Source organism: Antechinus flavipes, chromosome 4 (genome assembly GCF_016432865.1).
Source record: "Antechinus flavipes isolate AdamAnt ecotype Samford, QLD, Australia chromosome 4, AdamAnt_v2, whole genome shotgun sequence".
In the NCBI taxonomy this organism is placed as follows: Eukaryota; Metazoa; Chordata; class Mammalia; order Dasyuromorphia; family Dasyuridae; genus Antechinus; species Antechinus flavipes.
The window spans coordinates 478,633,895-478,651,573 of NC_067401.1; the positions used below are offsets into that span (position 1 = coordinate 478,633,895).

General features: G+C 56.6%; 1 protein-coding gene across 1 annotated transcript; it reads left to right on the forward strand.

Annotated features, from left to right (window-relative positions):
- The first annotated feature begins 11,358 nt into the window (after positions 1 to 11,358).
- Positions 11,359 to 17,473, forward strand: KNCN (kinocilin). The gene is made up of 4 exons (XM_051995274.1): positions 11,359 to 11,913; positions 15,093 to 15,161; positions 16,773 to 16,847; positions 17,059 to 17,473. The coding sequence occupies exons 1-4, from the start codon at positions 11,763 to 11,765 to the stop codon at positions 17,166 to 17,168; spliced, it is 405 nt and encodes a 134-aa protein (XP_051851234.1). The 5' UTR covers positions 11,359 to 11,762; the 3' UTR covers positions 17,169 to 17,473.
- The last annotated feature ends 206 nt before the right edge of the window (positions 17,474 to 17,679 follow it).

Below are 17,679 nucleotides of genomic sequence, written 5' to 3' on the forward strand. Positions count from 1 at the left end.
CCCACCGCACAGGGGCGAGGCGGCGCCACCGAGAGGGCTGCTGGGAGCCCGAAGGAAAGCAGAGATGCTCGCGGGGCCCAGGGAGCACGGGGCTTTGTCAGGAGGTGCTCCCCCCTCCTCCCCCCCACTCCTCTCCTCCCCACCCCCACCCGCCCTCCCGGAGTAGCCAATACGTGGCAGAGAGATGTTAATCCGGTCTGTGGGGGGATTTCCTACAGAGGGTTAAGCCCCTGAGAGTTCACGGAAGGAGGAGAAGGCTCAGGAGCTCCCCGAGAGCCGGCGCCAGAAGATGGGCTGAATTCCCAAAGAGGGCGGGTTAGGGGATCGGGACGGGAGCCAGCCTCTTGTTGGGAGAATATAGGAGGGAGGGGATCCCCGCGGGCCCTCGGCCGGTGATTGCGGGGGACGGTCTGTCCAAGCTAAGAACTCAGTCCGGGGCCTCCGTCTGAGGCAGGGCTCTACCCCAGGCCTTTAAAGGTAACTAAAGGCCCAACTAAGACAAAAGGTGGAGATGACCAGTGCTTCCCGCCCCCCTCCCCCGCCTCGGGGAGCAGCTTGGGCTCTAAAATTCGGGCTTTCCCTCCGGCAGGACTCGCCCTCAGGCCTCTGGAAGCCCCCCTGCCTCCCCTTGGCTGCCCCTCAGGGATGGGGGGAGGGCTGGCTGGCACAAGCCCCTCCCCCCGGCCAGGATTCTGAGCCGGGGCCTCTCCTCCACATCTTACCCCCCCCCCAGGGAGGCTCTCGGTCCCCCAACATTCTCCCGCCCACTGATGCTCCTCCCTCTGACCTGGTGAGTCCCCAGGAAGGAAAGCTGTGGGGGAGGGGAGTCTCTGCAGCCCCCCCCCAAGGGGACTGGGGAGGACTCAGGCTCTCTGGGGACACAGGGAAGGGGCTGGGGGGGAGGACTCGTCACTCAGCGTGTGCCCCCTCTCCCAGAGGCCACGCAGGGCTCAGGTCCGAATCTCCCTGGGACTCAGTTTCTCCTGCTGTCAGACAGGGAAGTGTGCTGCCGGCCCTGAGGCAGAGGATCTGCCCTCCCGCCCTCAGTCCGGGGGCCACAGGCAGGGGGCGTTGCTGTGGACCCTGCTCTGTGCTTGCACTTGGAAAGACCTGCATTCAGATGCCCGTCCGGCCCAGGGCAGGTCTCCCAGCCTCAGTTTCCTCATCTATAAAATGGGCACAATGATGGCACCAGCCTCCCGAAGCGATGCTGAGGATCCGAACCAAAGAGCATCGCGCCACAAACCTGACGGGCCATGAAGCTCCCTCCCCTCTCCGGGGCTGTTTCCGCTTCTGGGCAGCGAGATGTCGGACTTGGGGTTCACTCACCGCCGGGGCCTGGGCTTGTCTCCGTCCCGGGCATTTCTGTCTGTTCCTCAGGAGCCTCGTCGGAGGCTGGCAGGAGGGAGGGAGCCTGCCCTGGCCCAGCGCCCACTAGTGCCGGCCACAGGGAGTTGTCTCCCCGGGTCCCCACAACAACCCTGCGGGGACAGGCTATTATCCCCGCGTTCTAGTCGGGGAAACTGAGGCAAACAGGTGCAGTGACTTGCCAGGTATCAAACAGCTGGGAAGTCTCTGAGGCCAGATTTGAACTCGGGTCCTCCTGGTCCCAGGTTCTGCCTGTTGTGCCACCGACTGGCCCTGGAGTTAGGGATAACTGAACAAACTCCAAGAAAGCCCAGAGAGGCCGGAACATTGGACCAAATCGAGAAATGAACTGGATAAAGGAGAGTATAAAGTCTTGCACTTGAGCTCAAAAAAACTCTCTCCCAATTACAAGGATGGAAATGGCTTAATGAGGTGTTCTGAAAAAGATCTGAGGGTTTTAGTGGACCAGAAGCTCAACAAAAGCCAGCAGTGTCACATAGCAGCCAGACAAGCTTAGGATGGGATCTGAGACAGGACTAGAGAGATGCCAGCCAGCTGTGCACCTGCCTCTCTCTCTGTCTTTGTCTCTATGTCTCTGTCTCTGTCTCTGTCTCTCTCTCTCTCTCTGTCTCTGTCTCTGTCTGTCTCTGTCTCTCTCTGTCTCTATATGTCTCTGTCTCTCTCTCTGTCTCTGTCTCTCTCTGTTTGTCTCTGTCTCTGTCTCTCTCTCTCTGTCTATATGTCTCTGTCTCTCTCTGTCTCTCTCTGTCTCTGTCTCTGTCTCTCTCTGTGTTTGTCTCTGTCTCTGTCTCTGTCTCTGTCTGTCTCTGTCTCTCTCTCTCTCTCTGTCTCTGTCTGTCTCTCTCTGTTTGTCTCTGTCTCTGTCTCTCTCTCTCTGTCTCTCTGTCTATATGTCTCTGTCTCTCTGTCTCTCTCTGTCTCTGTCTCTCTCTGTCTCTCTCTGTTTGTCTCTGTCTCTGTCTCTGTCTCTCTCTGTCTCTGTCTCTCTCTGTGTCTCTATATGTCTCTGTCTCTCTCTCTGTCTCTGTCTCTCTGTCTCTATCTCTCTGTCTCTGTCTCTGTCTCTCTCTGTCTCTCTGTCTCTGTCTCTCTCTCTCTCTCTCTCTCTCTCTCTCTCTCTCTCTCTCTCTCTCACACACACACACACACACACACACACACACACACACACACACACACACACACATCTCCAGCATCCTCTCAGATTCCCCTCCTCAGGCCAGCATCCCTATCACCATGGCAGCTTGTTGCCGTGGAAGCCAGCTCGTGAGCCTGGCCAGGCTGTCGGCATCCTCCGCATGGCCCCAGGAAGCAGCTCATTCCTTTGGGGAACCAAGGATTAATCATGTTGCCTCCCCCCAACCCTCCCTCCTCAAAGAACTCAAATGGACCTCAGCCTCTCCGAGCCCGTCTTGTCTCCCACCCACACTCCTCCCTGGAGACTCAGAAATGGCCTGCTCCTCCCTGGCCCCCTACCCCCTCTGGCCCCAGAGAAGATGAGTAGAGCCGAGTGACCTCCCCCAAACTCCCCTCTGGGCCCATTGTGAGCACCTCTACCCTCCCTCCTTCCCAGCTGCCTCAGCGAGAGCCCTCCTGCTTGTGCTCCTTCCCCACATCCCCCCTAAATCACCGGCCCCTTTGCTCCTCCCCTCCCTACCCCAAAGAGCAAGACTTCTTTTAGCTGCTCCCCCTCCCTCTCTGCCCTTTGCCTTCCCCACCGATTCCCACCCACTTCTTTTTCCAGGCTTCTTTCCTAAGCTCAGAAACCCAAGCCTCCCCAGGCTGGTTGGAGACAGATCCCCCCCCCCCCAGATTCTAAAGACAAACCAGGCCATTGCCTTCCTCCCCGTCCTTGGATTTCATTTTCTCCCTCTGTAAAATGAGCTGCAAGGTCTCTAAGCGAGCAGCCCTCCCCCTCCCCCCCCATCTGCCCTTCCCACTCAGCCCCAATGTCCTGATGTATGCCCTAAGTGACAAATAGTTCCATCTGTACCAAACAGGAACCCCTTTATGGCAGCCTCCACAAGTGGCTGGCGATCCCTCAAACTTGAAAGGATCCTCAAGGCCATCGTCTCCCCTTGGGGGAGAGCCTGAAATCAGAGAGGTTGTGACCAGCTCAAGGTCACACAGCAGCAGAGCCCAGATTGGCCCCCTGACACAAGAAGCAGGGTTTTCTCCCATGAGAGAGCAGCCTCCCCCCAGGGCAGCTCTGATAGGAGGGTTTCCCTGCCATCCTGCTCTGCCCTCAGCAACGGCAAGGCTCTCACACAAAGCAAGTCGCCTCCTCCACATGACAGCTGCAGAGACGTTTTGGCCCCTGGAGCCCCTGGGGGTGCGGGCACAGCTAAGCAGCAGCCATGGCAGTGACAAAGGCCATTTGTTTAGTGCATGGCTGTGCCCCGGATGCTTGGTGCCAGGGGAGGGGGAAAAGCAGCTCGGCTCCTGGAGCCCCCAGTTTGGGGCAGGGCTGAGACACAAACCCAGACCATCTCCGGTGCTTCCCTCAAGGATCTAGCTTAATGCTGTGTGAGGTGAGGAGGAGCTGAGACTTCCATCTGAGATCAGATTTAAAGAATGAGGAAGAATTCAGTAGCTAATAAAAGAGAGGGAGGCTATTCCAGGCAGTGGCAAGGTCTCAGCAAAGCCACAAAGGTGGGCGAGCAAGGGGGTGGGGGGGTTAGGGGGCAAAGAGCCAAGAACTTGGGGGCTTGGTTAAGTTTGAAAAGGGGAGGGATAGGTATTTAGTCCCAGATTGTGCCTGCCGGGCAGAGAAGTTCGAGACTTCCCATCGGGAAATGCCCCAGACAGCCTGGTCTTTGCCATCTCGGTAACTCTCCGGATCAAAGTGCTCCTTTTCTGGCTGTCCCTCCCCAGTATGGATTGCCTCCCTCATTAGCAACCAAGCTCCCTGGGGGGAGAGACTATGGGCCTTTTCTGTTTGTGTCCCTAGGATTAAGCACTGCCTGGCTCATTACAGAAATGCTTATTCCTTTGCCTCCTTTCCTCTTCTCCATCAAGTGACAGTAATTTTCCCTCTGCGTGTCTCAGACTCCTCCTCTATAAAGTGAGAATAATCACTCCAGTATTTCTTCTATGTTATGGGCGCCATGAGAGAATGCATATTTAAGAATTATAATATTATGGGAAATGTTTGCCTTAATTCCTGTGATCATTCCCTCCCTAAACAAGCCAGCAAAGATTTAGAGTGGGTCTGTTTTCTCTGAGTCCCTTCCCCCAGAGGCAGAGGGACAGAGCTGAGAAATGGGGTGTGAATTCCGGGGGAGCCAGCCCGGAAAGTGACTCCCCCAAACATAAATTCACAGAATAGAGCGAAGTCTGCTACAGATCTAGACAAATGGTCGTCTCTTTCCCCCACTGTTCCTGTATAACTTCTTAGCTCCTGTTGTCTGGTGTTCGCTGGTCTGTAAAGTGCTTCCCCTCACAGCTTCCCTGCAAGGGACCCTGTGTGCAAACCTGCTGTGTGCGTTATACCTCCCGGGCTACTGAACTAGAAGCAGAGGCAGGGGGATGCCTCCGGGGGCCGTTATAATACATGCTGCCTTCCTGGCACAAGCTCCACTGAGCGCCTCTGCCCGCGCTAGCCATGGAACTCAGAGGTCGAGGGTGACAAGGACCGTCACATCAGGATCTCGCACAATGTGACCCCAGCCTTCAGACTTCCCTCCCCAGTCTCGAAGCCTTTGCTTGCTCTAAACTCTCATGCTGGAAAAGGTCTCAGCATCTTCGGTAATTGAAATTATGTCCAATCCTTGTGTGTGTGTGTGTGTGTCTGTCTGTCTCCCTTTCTCTCTGTGTGTCTGTCTCTGTCTCTGTCTCTCTCTGTCTCTGTCTCTCTCTCTGTGTCTCTCTCTGTGTGTGTCTCTCTCTCTCTGTCTCTGTCTCTCTGTCTCTGTCTCTCTGTCTCTGTCTCTGTCTCTCTCTGTGTCTCTTTCTCTGTCTCTCTGTCTCTCTCTCTCTCTCTCTCTCTGTTCTCTCCCACTTTAGGTGAGCCTCCCAGAGGCCAGCCTTCACTATCCTTCTTCCACCCACCTGGCCACAGGAAACCTGGCCTCTTGTTTCCCTTCAGATGCTCTGGAAGAATCCTTTCCCTTCTCTGAGACTCAGTTTCCACCTCTGTAAAGGGGACTAGCTCTGGTCCTGCCTTCCTGCCAAGGCTAATGCCAGAGGGAACTCTCCGGGGGGAGCTATTGGCTCTCCTGGCACCAGAGGCCCCGCCACGGGCTGATGCCAGACTGTGCCTTGGAAATAAGGTGCCGTTGAACAGACCTGCCCGAAGACTCCTGGGGCCCCCCAGTCTCGGCAGCTCTCAGAGAAGGAGATCTCCAGCGACGGGGAGCTCGCTCCCTCCATCTTAGCACTGCCTTTTTCTGTCTGCATTAGCCACAGCATTTTCAGGCTTTTTGGCAACTTCGCAGCCTTTGTTAGAGGATGTTTCTGCAAGGGATTCATTCTCTTTTCTGTTCTAAGAAGACAAGCAAGGAACCGAAAACAGCTCCCTGGTGAACACGGCTCATTGTGGCTGGTGCGGATTAGGAGGAGCCCGGGGAGTGATAGCTTTGTGCGAAGAGGAAGTGGGAGAGAGGAGAGAGACAAAAGCGGACCCACTTTGGCCTTAGACGGAGCCCGAGCCAGGTCCCGGCCACGGTCCCGAGCCCTTTCCCGGTCCCTGCTGAGCCCTGAGACAAGTTACAGGCAGCCGTCAGCCTCCCCGCTTAGACGGGCCCCAAGCCTGCCCCTGTGCCTTGCTCATAGGGAGCGCCCCAGCCCAGCCGCCCCACAAACCCCTTGGTCTCAGGGCCAGGGGGAGGGCCAGGCTCGGGCCCTGGTCTGCTGGGAGGATTGGGGGCGGGGAGGGGCTGGGGAAGGTGCTTTGGGCCCAGACGCAGCCGCCGGCCGGGCCCTGTGTGTGGCGGAGCGGGGCATGTCTCTGCTCGGAGCCTGCAAATAAGAGGGGCTTTTCATGCACAATTATTCCCATGCCTCCTTCTGCGCCGGATCTGCGGGGGATAAATCCCGAGTCCCGGGAACTCAGGCTGTCATTTGTTGCCTAATTAGAGGCATAATCAGACCTCCTTCTGGCACCGGGGCTGGGGGTTTGAACAGCCGGGGACGAGGCTGTTGTTATCCAGGAATGTCTGGCCCAGGAGGGGAGGGAGAGCGGGGCCGGGCCTGAGGGAGAGCGGGGCTGAGGGAGAGCGGGGCCGGGCCTGAGGGAGAGCGGGGCCGGGCCTGAGGGAGAGCGGGGCTGAGGGAGAGCCGGCCAGGCCTGAGGGAGAGCGGGACGGGCCTGAGGGAGAGCGGGACGGGCCTGAGGGAGAGCGGGACGGGCCTGAGGGAGAGCGGGGCTGGGCCTGAGGGAGAGCGGGACGGGCCTGAGGGAGAGCGGGACGGGCCTGAGGGAGAGCGGGGCTGGGCCTGAGGGAGAGTGGGGCTGGGCCTGAGGGAGAGCAGGACGGGCCTGAGGGAGAGCGGGGCCGGGCCTGAGGGAGAGCAGGACGGGCCTGAGGGAGAGCGGACGGGCCTGAGGGAGAGCTGGGCCGGGCCGGTTCTTGCTGAATCTCTGGGCTGGACGGGACCTCAGAGGGTGTCTAGTCGGCCTTCACGGCCCTTTTCCATCCCCGCTGCTTCTTCAGACACTCTCTCTCTCGGGGGATCAATGGCCTTTTTAAACACCAGTGTCCAGAGTTTAACCAGTGAATCTCTCTTAGATACAGAGATGTCATATCCCAAGCTTGGCACATCTTAAGTACTTGACTGAATATCTTGCCTAAATCTGATGAGGACAGTAGAACTCTCCCAAAAACTCGGTCCCTTTTCACAAAGGCCAAGGTTACATCAACACTTTTGGCGGCCATTTCACACTGTTTAATCATATCAAGCTTGTGGTCTCCTCAGATCTCCAGCTCTCTTTTTGAGAACAAAACTATTGTCTGTCCACTCCCCCTTCATCTTATCCTTGTGGATTTGATTTTCTGTAACCAAGACTTTATATTTATCCCCATTTCATTTCCCATTATCACATTAAACTGAATCCATTACCTCATCAGGATCCATTTGGTTTTAGAAAGGCCTAGAAAGATGCTGAGTGAAATGAGGATAGAGGGAAAGAGAGACAGAGAAGTAGAAAGACAGAGATAGAGACACAGAGAGAGAAAGACAGAGACAGAGAGAGAGAGAGACAGAGAGAGAGAGAGAGAGACAGAGACAGAGAGAGACAGAGACAGAGAGAGAAACACACAGAGACAGAGAGAGACAGAAAGAGACAGAGAAACACAGAGACAGAGACACAGAGACAGAAAGAGAGAGAAAGAGGCAGAGAGAGAGAGACAGAGACAGAGAAACACAGAGAGAGAGAGAGAGAAAGAAAGACAGAGACAGAGAGAGAGAGACAGAGAGATACAGAGAGAGACAGAGACAGAGAAACACAGAGAGAGCAAGAAACAGAGAGAGAAAGAAAGACAGAGACAGAGAAAGAAACACACAGAGAGAGACAGAAAGAAAAAGACAGAGAAACACAGAGAGAGAGAGACAGAGACAGAGATAGGAGAGAGACTGGGCTGCTGACCAGATCTGAGTCATCAGTAAAGAAATGATAATGCACCTTTTAAGTACATAATGCTGTGCCAGCCCCTTCACCTTCCTGGCTCTTTTGAATACGCTGTTCCCATTCAGAGTCTGACAGGTAACTAGGTTCTGTCCAATCCTGTCTCGGTGAGGCCAGAGGCTCCCATAAGCCACCCACGGACTGTGAGCCCCTTAAAGACGAGGACTGCTCGGGCTCTGTGTCCCCAGAACCTTGTCCTGTTTATAATAAACCCTTATTTGGACTGATGGTTACTGGCAAAGTTAAGACCAGTTTTGTAGGACGTTTCTACAAGTGAGCTGGAGAAGAACTGAGACCTCGCCAGAGCCACAGAACCGCATCAAATGTTTCAAGAGGAAGGGAGGCAGCTACTTTTTCTGCTGCAGTTTTTTATCTGTAAGGGCTACTTCTCTTCCCCCCCCCTTTTTTTTTAGTAACTTTTTATTGCCAGAACCCATTCCAGGGTAATTTTTTACAGCATTATCCCTTGCATTCACTTCTGTTCCGATTTTTCTCCTCCCTCCCTCCACCCCCTCCCCCAGATGGCAAGAGTCCTTTACATGTTGAATAGGTTACAGTATATCCTGGATACAATATATGTGTGCAGAACCGAACAGTTCTCTTGTTGCACAGGGAGAATTGAATTCAGAAGGTAGAAATAACCCAGGAAGAAAAACAGAAATGCAAGCAGTTTATATTTATTTCCCAGTGTTCTTTCTTTGGGTGTAGCTGCTTCTGTGTAAGGGCTACTTCTCAAAGGGGATTGGCCCGTTTGAGTTTTGTCAAAATCCCCTCCATCTTTCCCTTTTCCCCTTTCTCACGAGTCCCACGGTTAGAAGTCCTGAGGAAATGTTTGATGGACACGTTTGTCCACGATTGTCCACAATTGTCTGCGGCCGATTGTCTTTGGCCTGTTTTTTCAACAATGGAGTGATTCGAGGCAATTCCAATAGAGCTGCGGCAGAGAGTGTCATCCACATCCAGAGAGAAACCACAGAGTCTGAATGTGGATCAAAGCACAGCATTTCCACCTTTTTGTCATTAGTTTGTTTGCTGTTTTTTCTTTCTCGTTTTTTTCCCTTTTGATCTGATTTTTCTCGTGCAGCACGATGAATGCGAAAATACGTTTAGAAGACTGGCCCACGTTTAGTCTTTATTGGATTGTTTGCTGTCTATGGGAGGAGGTGGGGGGAGAGAGGGAGAAAAATTAGGAACACAAGGCTTTGCAAAGGTGAGCGAGGAAAACTCATGCATGGATTTGGAAAAGTAAAATAATATTTTAAAAAGAGATGGCAAAATGACCATCCTTTTACTAATAACTTTCAGGCCTTATTCATAGAATAATTAAATTACTCCCCCTAAAATACTGATTGAATCGTCCGATTCTGCGACTGAGGCAGGCTCGGCACGAAGGAGCTCCGGCCCCCACCTTGGAGGTCCTCAGGATTATCCGAGGCAGAGGTTTTCTGAGGTTTGGTGAAAAGCGGGCGGGATTTAGACTCTGAGGATAGGGGTAGAGCTCTGACACTCCCATGGCCTGGGCCAAGTCCCCCCCCCCCCGAAGCTGCTTCCTCTTTTGGACCATGGGGGTGGCCCCGCCATCTCCACAGCAGTGATCCAAGGAGCCCAGGACGGCGGACAGGCCCTTGGGAGGAGGCGCGGGGAAAGGCAGAGCTTACTGTGGGAAGGCAGACCCTTACTGCTCCCTCCCGGACACACACAGATCTTCCTGCCAGGGGCCGCCTGCCAGAGTCCATCGGGTCCACAGCGAGTGTCAAAAGTAATTGGCAGGTGATACTGGAGTCCGAGGGGTAGGGGGCAGTTGGCTTTGGAGATGGGTAGATTTATAACCTAGAACAGAATCTCAGAACAGGGAGGGGCCTGAGAATGGAGATGTCAGGGCTGGGAGGGGGCTTAGAACAGAAGGGCGTCAGAGCTGAGAAGGGGCTTGAAAACAGGGGAACAAATAATGGCTGGAAAAGACCTTCCGAGAGGAATAAGGAATAGAAAAGCTGAGAGGGACCTTGGAACAGTATCAGAAAAATCTCAGAACTGAGAGAGTTCTTAGAACTCCAAAGCCTCCATTTTTAAAAAAATAATAACTTTTTATTGCCAGAACCCATGCCAGGGTAATTTTTTACAGCATTATCCCTTGCATTCACTTCTGTTCCAATTTTTCCCCTCCCTCCCTCCACCCCCTCCCCCAGATGTCAAGCAGTCCTTTACATGTTAAATAGGTTACAGTATATCCTAGATGCAATATATGTGTGCAGAACCGAACAGTTCTCTTGTTGCACAGGGAGAATTGGATTCAAAAGGTAGAAATAACCCGGGAAGAAAAACAGAAATGCAAGCAGTTTATATTTATTTCCCAGTGTTCTTTCTTTGGGTGTAGCTGCTTCTGTCCATCCTTAATCAATTGAAACTGAATTAGCTCTCTTTATCGAAGAGATCCACTTCCATCAGAATATATCCTCAAACAGTATCGTTGTTGAGGTATATAATGATCTCCTGGTTCTGCTCATTTCACTCAGCATCAGTTCATGTCAATCTCCCCAGTCCTCTCTGTATTCATCCTGCTGGTCATTCCTTACCGAACAATAATATTCCATAACATTCATATACCACAATTTACTCAACCATTCTCCAATGGATGGACATCCTTTCATTTTCCAGCTTCTGGCCACTACAAACAGTTCTGCCACAAACATTTTGGCACATACAGGTCCCTTTCCCTTCTTTAGTATCTCTTTGGGATGTAAGCCCAGTAGAAACACTGCTGGATCAAAGGGTATGCACAGTTTGATAACTTTTTGAGCATAGTTCCAAATCACTCTCTAGAATGGCTGGATGTGTTCACAATTCCACCAACAATGTATCAGTGTCCCTGTTTTCCCACATCCCCTCCAACATTCCGCATTGTCTTTCCCTGTCACTCCAGCCAGTCTGACAGGTGAGTAATGTAAACCCTCCATTTTGCAGAGGAGGAAGCTGGGCCACAGCACAGGGAAGGCACTTGTCCAGGTCACACAGCTCACAAGTACAATCAGGCTTTGGGCCCAGGTCCTCTGACGGCCTCCCCTCCGATCCCGGGCTCTTTGCCTGGTCTCAGCAAGGGCCTGGAAGCCTCCTGGAACAGCCTCCCCGGGCGCTGTCTCCCTCCTGCCCGTCCCAACCACTCCCCAGCTCATGTTGCCGGGGCCTTATTCATAATGCAGCCCCGGCCTTTATCTCCCGGAGAACCTGAGCCCAGTGAGCCGGGCTCCTCCCCGCCCTCCCCCCTCGGGATCACGGGGTCCCCGGCAGCTACCCCGGAAGGAGCGGATACAAGATGCGGGGGCGGGGGGATTCCTGAGCTCTCTCTGAAGTAGGCAGGCAGTGGCAGCTCTCGGCGAGACACGGTCCCCCCGGCCCTCCAAGGCCCAAGCCGAACCCCCGTCTCAGTGGTACCGGGACAGCGCCGCAAGCCAAAGGGAGCCTTCTGGGAAGGGGGCTGAGGTCAGAAGCAAAGGAGGACCCGGGCCCCTGGGGAGGCACAGGTGGGGGAAGGCGGGACGGTCTGGGTCAGAACTGCAGGCCAGGAGGGATGCTGAGGGGCCTGCCGGAGCCCAGCCCCGGCCCGAGGGAGTCACCGGAGCCCTGAGCCGCAGCCGGGAGCAGGAGGTGCCACAGCCAGGGGCCAGGAGTGTCCGCACCAGGGGCCGGGAGTGTCCGCACCAGGGGCCGGGAGTGCCACAGCCAGGGGCCGGGAGCCGGGGGTCCACCCTACATGGACGTCTCCATCAGCGGCCGCGACCTGCGCTGTCTGCAGCTGGCCTGCGCTGCCCTGGGCCTGCTGGCCGGCAGCATCATCATCGGGGTGTCCGTCTCGTCCGCGGCGGCGGCCGTGGGGGGCATCTTCATCGGAGCCGCCGGCCTCGGTGAGCGGGAAGCTCTTGGAGTGGGAGGGAGGGGGACGAGGCGAGCAGCGACGTGAGCAGTCGAGGCATTTGGGGAGGGGAGAAGGGGCCGGGAGGGAGAAGGAGGAGAAGCTGAAAGGGTGGCCTGGGTCCTTCAGAGGAGGGAGGGAGGCCCCCCCTGCCCCAGCCCACTGCCCGGCCACAGGTATACGCCTCTTGTGATACCGTCTCCCCACTCGGTGGGTTTATAAAAGACAACCAGAGGAAACCCTGGGCATAAGATGGAGGCTGCGTGCTACAGTGGGCCCAGCCCTGGACTTGCATTCGACTCCGGTTCTCATCCTCCTGGGGCCTCAGTTTTACCCTCTGTGCAATGGGGATGAGTTTACTCCTCTTGCACAAGGATGCTGAGAGCCTGTGGTCATTGTCAGTAATCCCCCTCCTCCCCGCAGCAGTGCTCCCAGCTGCCCCCAAGGAAGGCGGGAGAGAACCCTGAGTCCTCCCTACTGGCCTTGGAGCCTCTGGAACAGTAGATGTGCGGGGGCAGGGAAAGGTGGAGCCCACCCACCCCCCTTCTCCTCGGTCCCAAACAGCTGCCCGACCCCTTCAGCGTTTGAGAGGCAGAGGCCGGGGGCGGCCGGAGTAGCCAGGGAACGCGGGGGGAGACCCGGGGGATCCGGGTAGATTGAAGCTAGGCCCCGGGAAGAACGTCCTCACAGGCAGAGCTATCCCGCAGAGGGGCTGCCTGGGGGCAGACAGTGTCTCGTCCCGGGAGGTGTTCGAGGGGCTTGGGAAGCTCAGGGGGGCCCAGGCCCAGCCCGGCCCGCGGCTCTCCCAGAAGCCCCTCCTGGCCTGGTTAGTGCCGGGACAGGGACAGCAGCGAGAGCCCAGGCGGGGGGAGCAGAAGGCAGAATCAGGCCCCGGGCTCCCAGCCCCGGCCGAGGCTCTCCCAGAAGCCCCTCCTGGCCTGGTTAGTGCTGGGGACAGGGACAGCAGCGAGAGCCCAGGTGGGGGGAGCAGAAGGCAGAATCAGGCCCCGGGCTCCCAGCCCCGGCCGAGGCTCTCCCAGAAGCCCCTCCTGGCCTGGTTTGTGTCCGGGTTTGGGGGCCATAGAAGGCAGAACTCAGGCCAGACTCCCAGGCCAGCCCCGTGACCCAGCTCTGGGGGAAGAGAGGAAGCAGCCGGGCAGGGCTGGCTCCCCGGTGTTGAATGTCACCGTGACCTCGTTCTCCTGGCCCAGAAGGAAACAGAATAGCCCTTCTCGGGTTCGCCTCCTTATCTCAGCCTCCATCTCTCAGCTGCTGAGCCTGGGCCGAGGGCGGGGAGGGAAGTGCCCTCCTGCAGGGGCAAGGATGGAGCTTGGCAACCGAAGGCTGAGGCTCCACAGGCGCAGGAAAGGACAGAGGGGCCCGAACTCTTCCCCAGCCCCCACCCGAAGGCCCCAGGGTCTCCCCAAAGCCAGAAGGGGGCTCCGAGGGCCCCCCGAGTTAGGAATCCTCTGAGCAAGGCCCACCCAGCTGTGTTTGCTGCCCCCACGGACAGAGGGGTCACCACCAAGCAGGCCTCCGCCGCACTATTAGGGAGCTCTCCCCGCCGTCCTCCTCCGTTCCCTTGGGGCTCGAACCCAGTGAGCCTCCCCTGACTCGGAAACCAAACCCAGCTCTTGTCATGTCTCAGCTCGGGAACACCCCGGGCTGACCCCGGGCCCTTCCTAGCCTCCCCTCTCAGTCTGTACCAAGGCCCTTTATCACCCACCCCACCCTCCGCCAGGCAAGGTCCCCCCCAGTGTCCCCCAAAAATGAGGGTCCAGACTCAGAGGCAGCTCATAGCACTTCCCGGAAACCCAGGGGGGTTGGGGGCCCGGAGCCGTCCTGGCCAGCCCTGAGGCGGAGAGCTTTGGAGAGTCGCCTGCTGAAAGCCTCGGGGACCTGGCGATCCTTCCGACCAGCAGCCCTTCCCCCACAGCTCCCACGCCTAGACTTGGGCCAAGCTCTGCCCTGGGAGAGTGATAGGAGGAGGCGAGAGCCAGGGCTGCCCCTCTCGGGGTCTGGGGTTCCCCTGTCGGGGTCTGGGGTCCCCCTCAGGGTCTGGGGTCCCCCCTGGGGTCTGAGATCTCCCTCTCAGGGTCTGGGGTCCCCTTGGGATCTGGGGTTCCCCCCTCTGGGTCTGGGGTTCCCCCCTCAGGGTCTGGGGTCCCCCTTGGGGTCTGGGGTGCCCCCTTGGGGTCTGGGGTTCCCCCTCTTGGGGTCTGGGGTCCCCCCTGGGGTCTGAGATCTCCCTCTCGGGGTCTTGGGGTCCCCCTCTCGGGGTCTGGGGCCCCCCTTGGGGTCTGGGGTTCCCCCTCTCGGGTTCTGGGGTCCCCCCTGGGGTCTGGGGTGTACCCCTCGGGGTCTGGGGTGCCCCCTTGGGGTCTGGGGTCCCCCTCTCGGGTTCTGGGGTCCCCCTGGGGTCTGGGGTCCCCCTCTCGGGGTCTGGGGCCCCCCTTGGGATCTGGGGTTCCCCCCTCGGGGTCTGGGGTTCCCCCAAAGCCACGGGGGGCAGCCACAGGGTTGCCTCAGTTCTGACCTTCCCTAGTCCACGTCAGCACTCCCAGTGTGGGTCAAGAGGGAGACCCTGACCAGGAGTATCCAAGGAATTGTTTATTCCTCAAGCACTGGCGCCAGGGGCTTGCTAGAATTTAAATCCGAGAGCTTCACCGGTGATTCCCACAAAGTCCACCCTGAAGTTCCAGAGCAGAAGCTCGGAGCCCGGAGCCAGCGGGGAGAAGCCGGGCTTTCGGGAGGCAGAGGGCACCGGGCCAGAGAGGGGAGGCTGGTCATGCCCCGGGGCAACAATGACCCGAGCCCTGTCTTCTACCTCCATCCTCCCCACCAACTCCTCCCCCTCAGCGACTCATCTTCCTCCAACAGCTGCTGGCCCACTTTGGGCACCTGAGTCCTTCTCCAAGCGTCCAAGCCCGGGGCCTCCAGCTTCTCCCGGCCCCCGGGTTCTGGCCCCCACAGCCAGGAGTCCGAAAGCTGGGGTTTAAGGGGCTGCCCCGGGAGCAGGGGGACCTCCCACTTCTCTGTCAGCTTCCTGCTCTGGGGGTGGAGGTGCGGACCCAGTGGTCAGTGACTGTCCCGAGGCTCCCGGGAGGGACGAGAGCAGAGTGCGGAGCGGAACCCGGGGCTCACGGGGGCTCGCTTCTCTCCCTCGGGCAGGGCTCCTCATCTTGGTCTATCCCTTTCTGAACTCCCGGTTCAATCTGGATCGGTTCCTGCCTTCCCTGGGTGAGTATCCCCTGACCCCTGGGGCCCAGGGAGGGGGAGACGGTGATGGGGCCGATGGGGGACCCTGCGAGGCTGGGTGATGGGCTGGGGGGGACGAGGAGCAGCTGAGGGCAGTGGTCAGAGGCCGCTCCCTGCACCAGGAGCCCGGGCTGGAAACGCAGCTCCAGGTAATCACCAGCTGCGTGTGGACCTTAAGCCCAAGCCTCAGTGGCTTCATCTGCAAAAGAGACGTCAGGCTATCTGTGGCTCCTCACTGAGGGACCGAGAGCTCTCAGGAGCTCGGGCAGCTGTGGACAGTGTGTGTGTGTGAGTGTGGGTGTGAGTGAGTGTGAGTGTGTGTGTGAGTGTGAGTGTGTGTGTGTCAATAAGTGTGTGTGTCTGTGAGTGTGTGTGTGTGAGTGTGTGAGTGTGTGTGTCTGTGAGTGTGTGTGAGTGTGAGTGTGTTTGTGTGTGAGTGTGTTTGTGAGTGTGTGTTTGTGTATGTGAGTGTGTATGTGTGAGAGTGTGTGTGAGTGTGGGTGTGAGTGTGTGTCTGTGAGTGAGTGTGAGAGTGTGTGGGTGTGGGTGTTTGTGTGTGTGAATATGAGCGTGTGTTTGTATGTGTGTGAGTGTGAGTGTGTGTTTGTGTGTGAGTGTGTATGTGTGAGAGTGTGTGTTTGTGAGTGTGTGTGTGGGTGTGTGTGTTTGTGTGTGTGTGTGAGTATGAGTGTGTGTTTGTGTGTGTGTGAGTGTGTGTGTGTGAGTGTGAGTGTGTTTGTGTGTGTGTTTGTGTGTGTGTGAGTGAGTGTGAGTGTGTTTGTGTGTGTGTTTATGTGAGTGTGTGTGTATGTGAGAGAGTGTGTGTGGGTGAGTGTGAGTGTGTTTGTATGTGTGTATGTGTGTGTGTTTGTGTGAGTGTGTTTGTGTGTGTGTGTGTTTGTGTGAGGCTGCCCATGTTTGCATCTGTGTGGGTTTGAAGTCTTCACAGATGTTTAAATGTTGCTATGACAACAAGGATACCTTCGAGGACTTGCATCCTGCCAGAGACACTCTTAGACAGATTTAGAAAAAAGTCGTTACCCTTCCCCTTGGCCCCTCCCCCACTTCCTACCCAGCACAGCTCTCCCAGTTGTGGAACCTCCCTGCAGGTGCCCATCCCTCGCTGATCCTTGATCCCTCCTCATTGCACAAAAAAAAAAAAGAAGAAGAAGAAGACCAAGAACATCCAACTAAAAGCTGCCATTCGTGTGGCTCGTTAAGGTTTGCAGAGTGTTTCACAAATATTATCTCATCTTAGTTTCATTGCAACCCTGGGAGATATTACCATGCTCCTTTTCACAGATGAGGAAACTGAGGTAGAAAGAGAGTAATTGACTTGCCCAGGATCGCGTAGCTGGGAAGTGTCTAAGGCTGAATTGGAACTTGAGTCTCCCCACCCGGAGCCAGTGCTTCACCCGCAGGGTCCCCTCCTTGGGCAGATGCCAGGTGGTACCGCGCCCCGTTCAGTCATGGATGCCAGGCACAGACGGGGGCGCCGTGAGGGAGTGGCTAGCCAAGGCAATGGGGAGACCTCCATCAGGGGATCGGGGAAGGGGCTGCCTCCTCCAAACTGAGATCCCTCTCCCCTTGCAGGGAATCTCAGGATCCACCCCCAGCCTGGGAGCAGTGCAGAGGAAGGGGCCCCCAGCGGTGGGGGGAAGAGTGAAGGTAAGTCTGACCGTCTAACTGTCCTCCCCCGCTCCCAGCCCGGCCCAGAGAGGGGACCCAGCGCCCCAAAGCCTCTCTCCCGCTGCCTCTGGCGCCACGAACTCCCTCCCCGTGCTCTGGGAGCCCCCCTGCGTAACCAGGCTGTCTCTTCTCCCATCATCGCCCATCCTTCTTCTGTCTTTAATGTTGGTCTTGTTTCCCCTTCCCCAAGGAATAAGAAGCCATGTGTCCAACAGTCTTTCCACCGTGACCCGGACCCTGGAGAAACTGAAACCTGGAAGTGGCAACGCCGGCGGGAGCCGAGGGGCCGAGGAGGGCTGAGGGACCTTCAGCTGTGGCACAAGCTGCTGCTTGAGGATGCATCGCCAGGAAAGGGAACAGGACGGAGACCCCCGATCTGCCCCCAGGCTCCCCAATCTGGCTCCCCCGGGCTGTGCTCCCGGGACAGGCAGCCTGGAAGTTATAAACCTCGGGAAGGCAGCAGGAGGCAGACTCTATTCGCCACATCTCCACGTTCTACCCCTATGGCCCTACCCAGGATGCATCTGGATTTTTTTTTCAAACCCATTTTCTTATTTCTTTGTCAGACTCACAGTATGATTCCTTTTAAAACTGTCTTTCTTGGTATCATTTCACACCCATCAGAGAGACTGATGGGACAGAAAAGGAAAATGTTGGATGTTGGAGGGAATGTGGGAAAACCGGGACATTAATGGACTGTTGGTGGAGTAGTGAACTGATCCAACCGTTCTGGAAAGCTATTTGGAATTATGTCGACAGGGCTATAAAACTGTGCAAACTCTGATCCACTAATATCACTGCTAGGTCTGGA

Bases quoted from the DNA above. Each gene is read 5' to 3' on its own strand.
- KNCN (XM_051995274.1), top strand. From the start codon at position 11,763: ATGGACGTCTCCATCAGCGGCCGCGACCTGCGCTGTCTGCAGCTGGCC. The intron at 11,914-15,092 runs GTGAGCGGGAAG...TCCCTCGGGCAG, and splicing joins CATCGGAGCCGCCGGCCTCG to GGCTCCTCATCTTGGTCTAT. The intron at 15,162-16,772 runs GTGAGTATCCCC...CTCCCCTTGCAG, and splicing joins TCGGTTCCTGCCTTCCCTGG to GGAATCTCAGGATCCACCCC.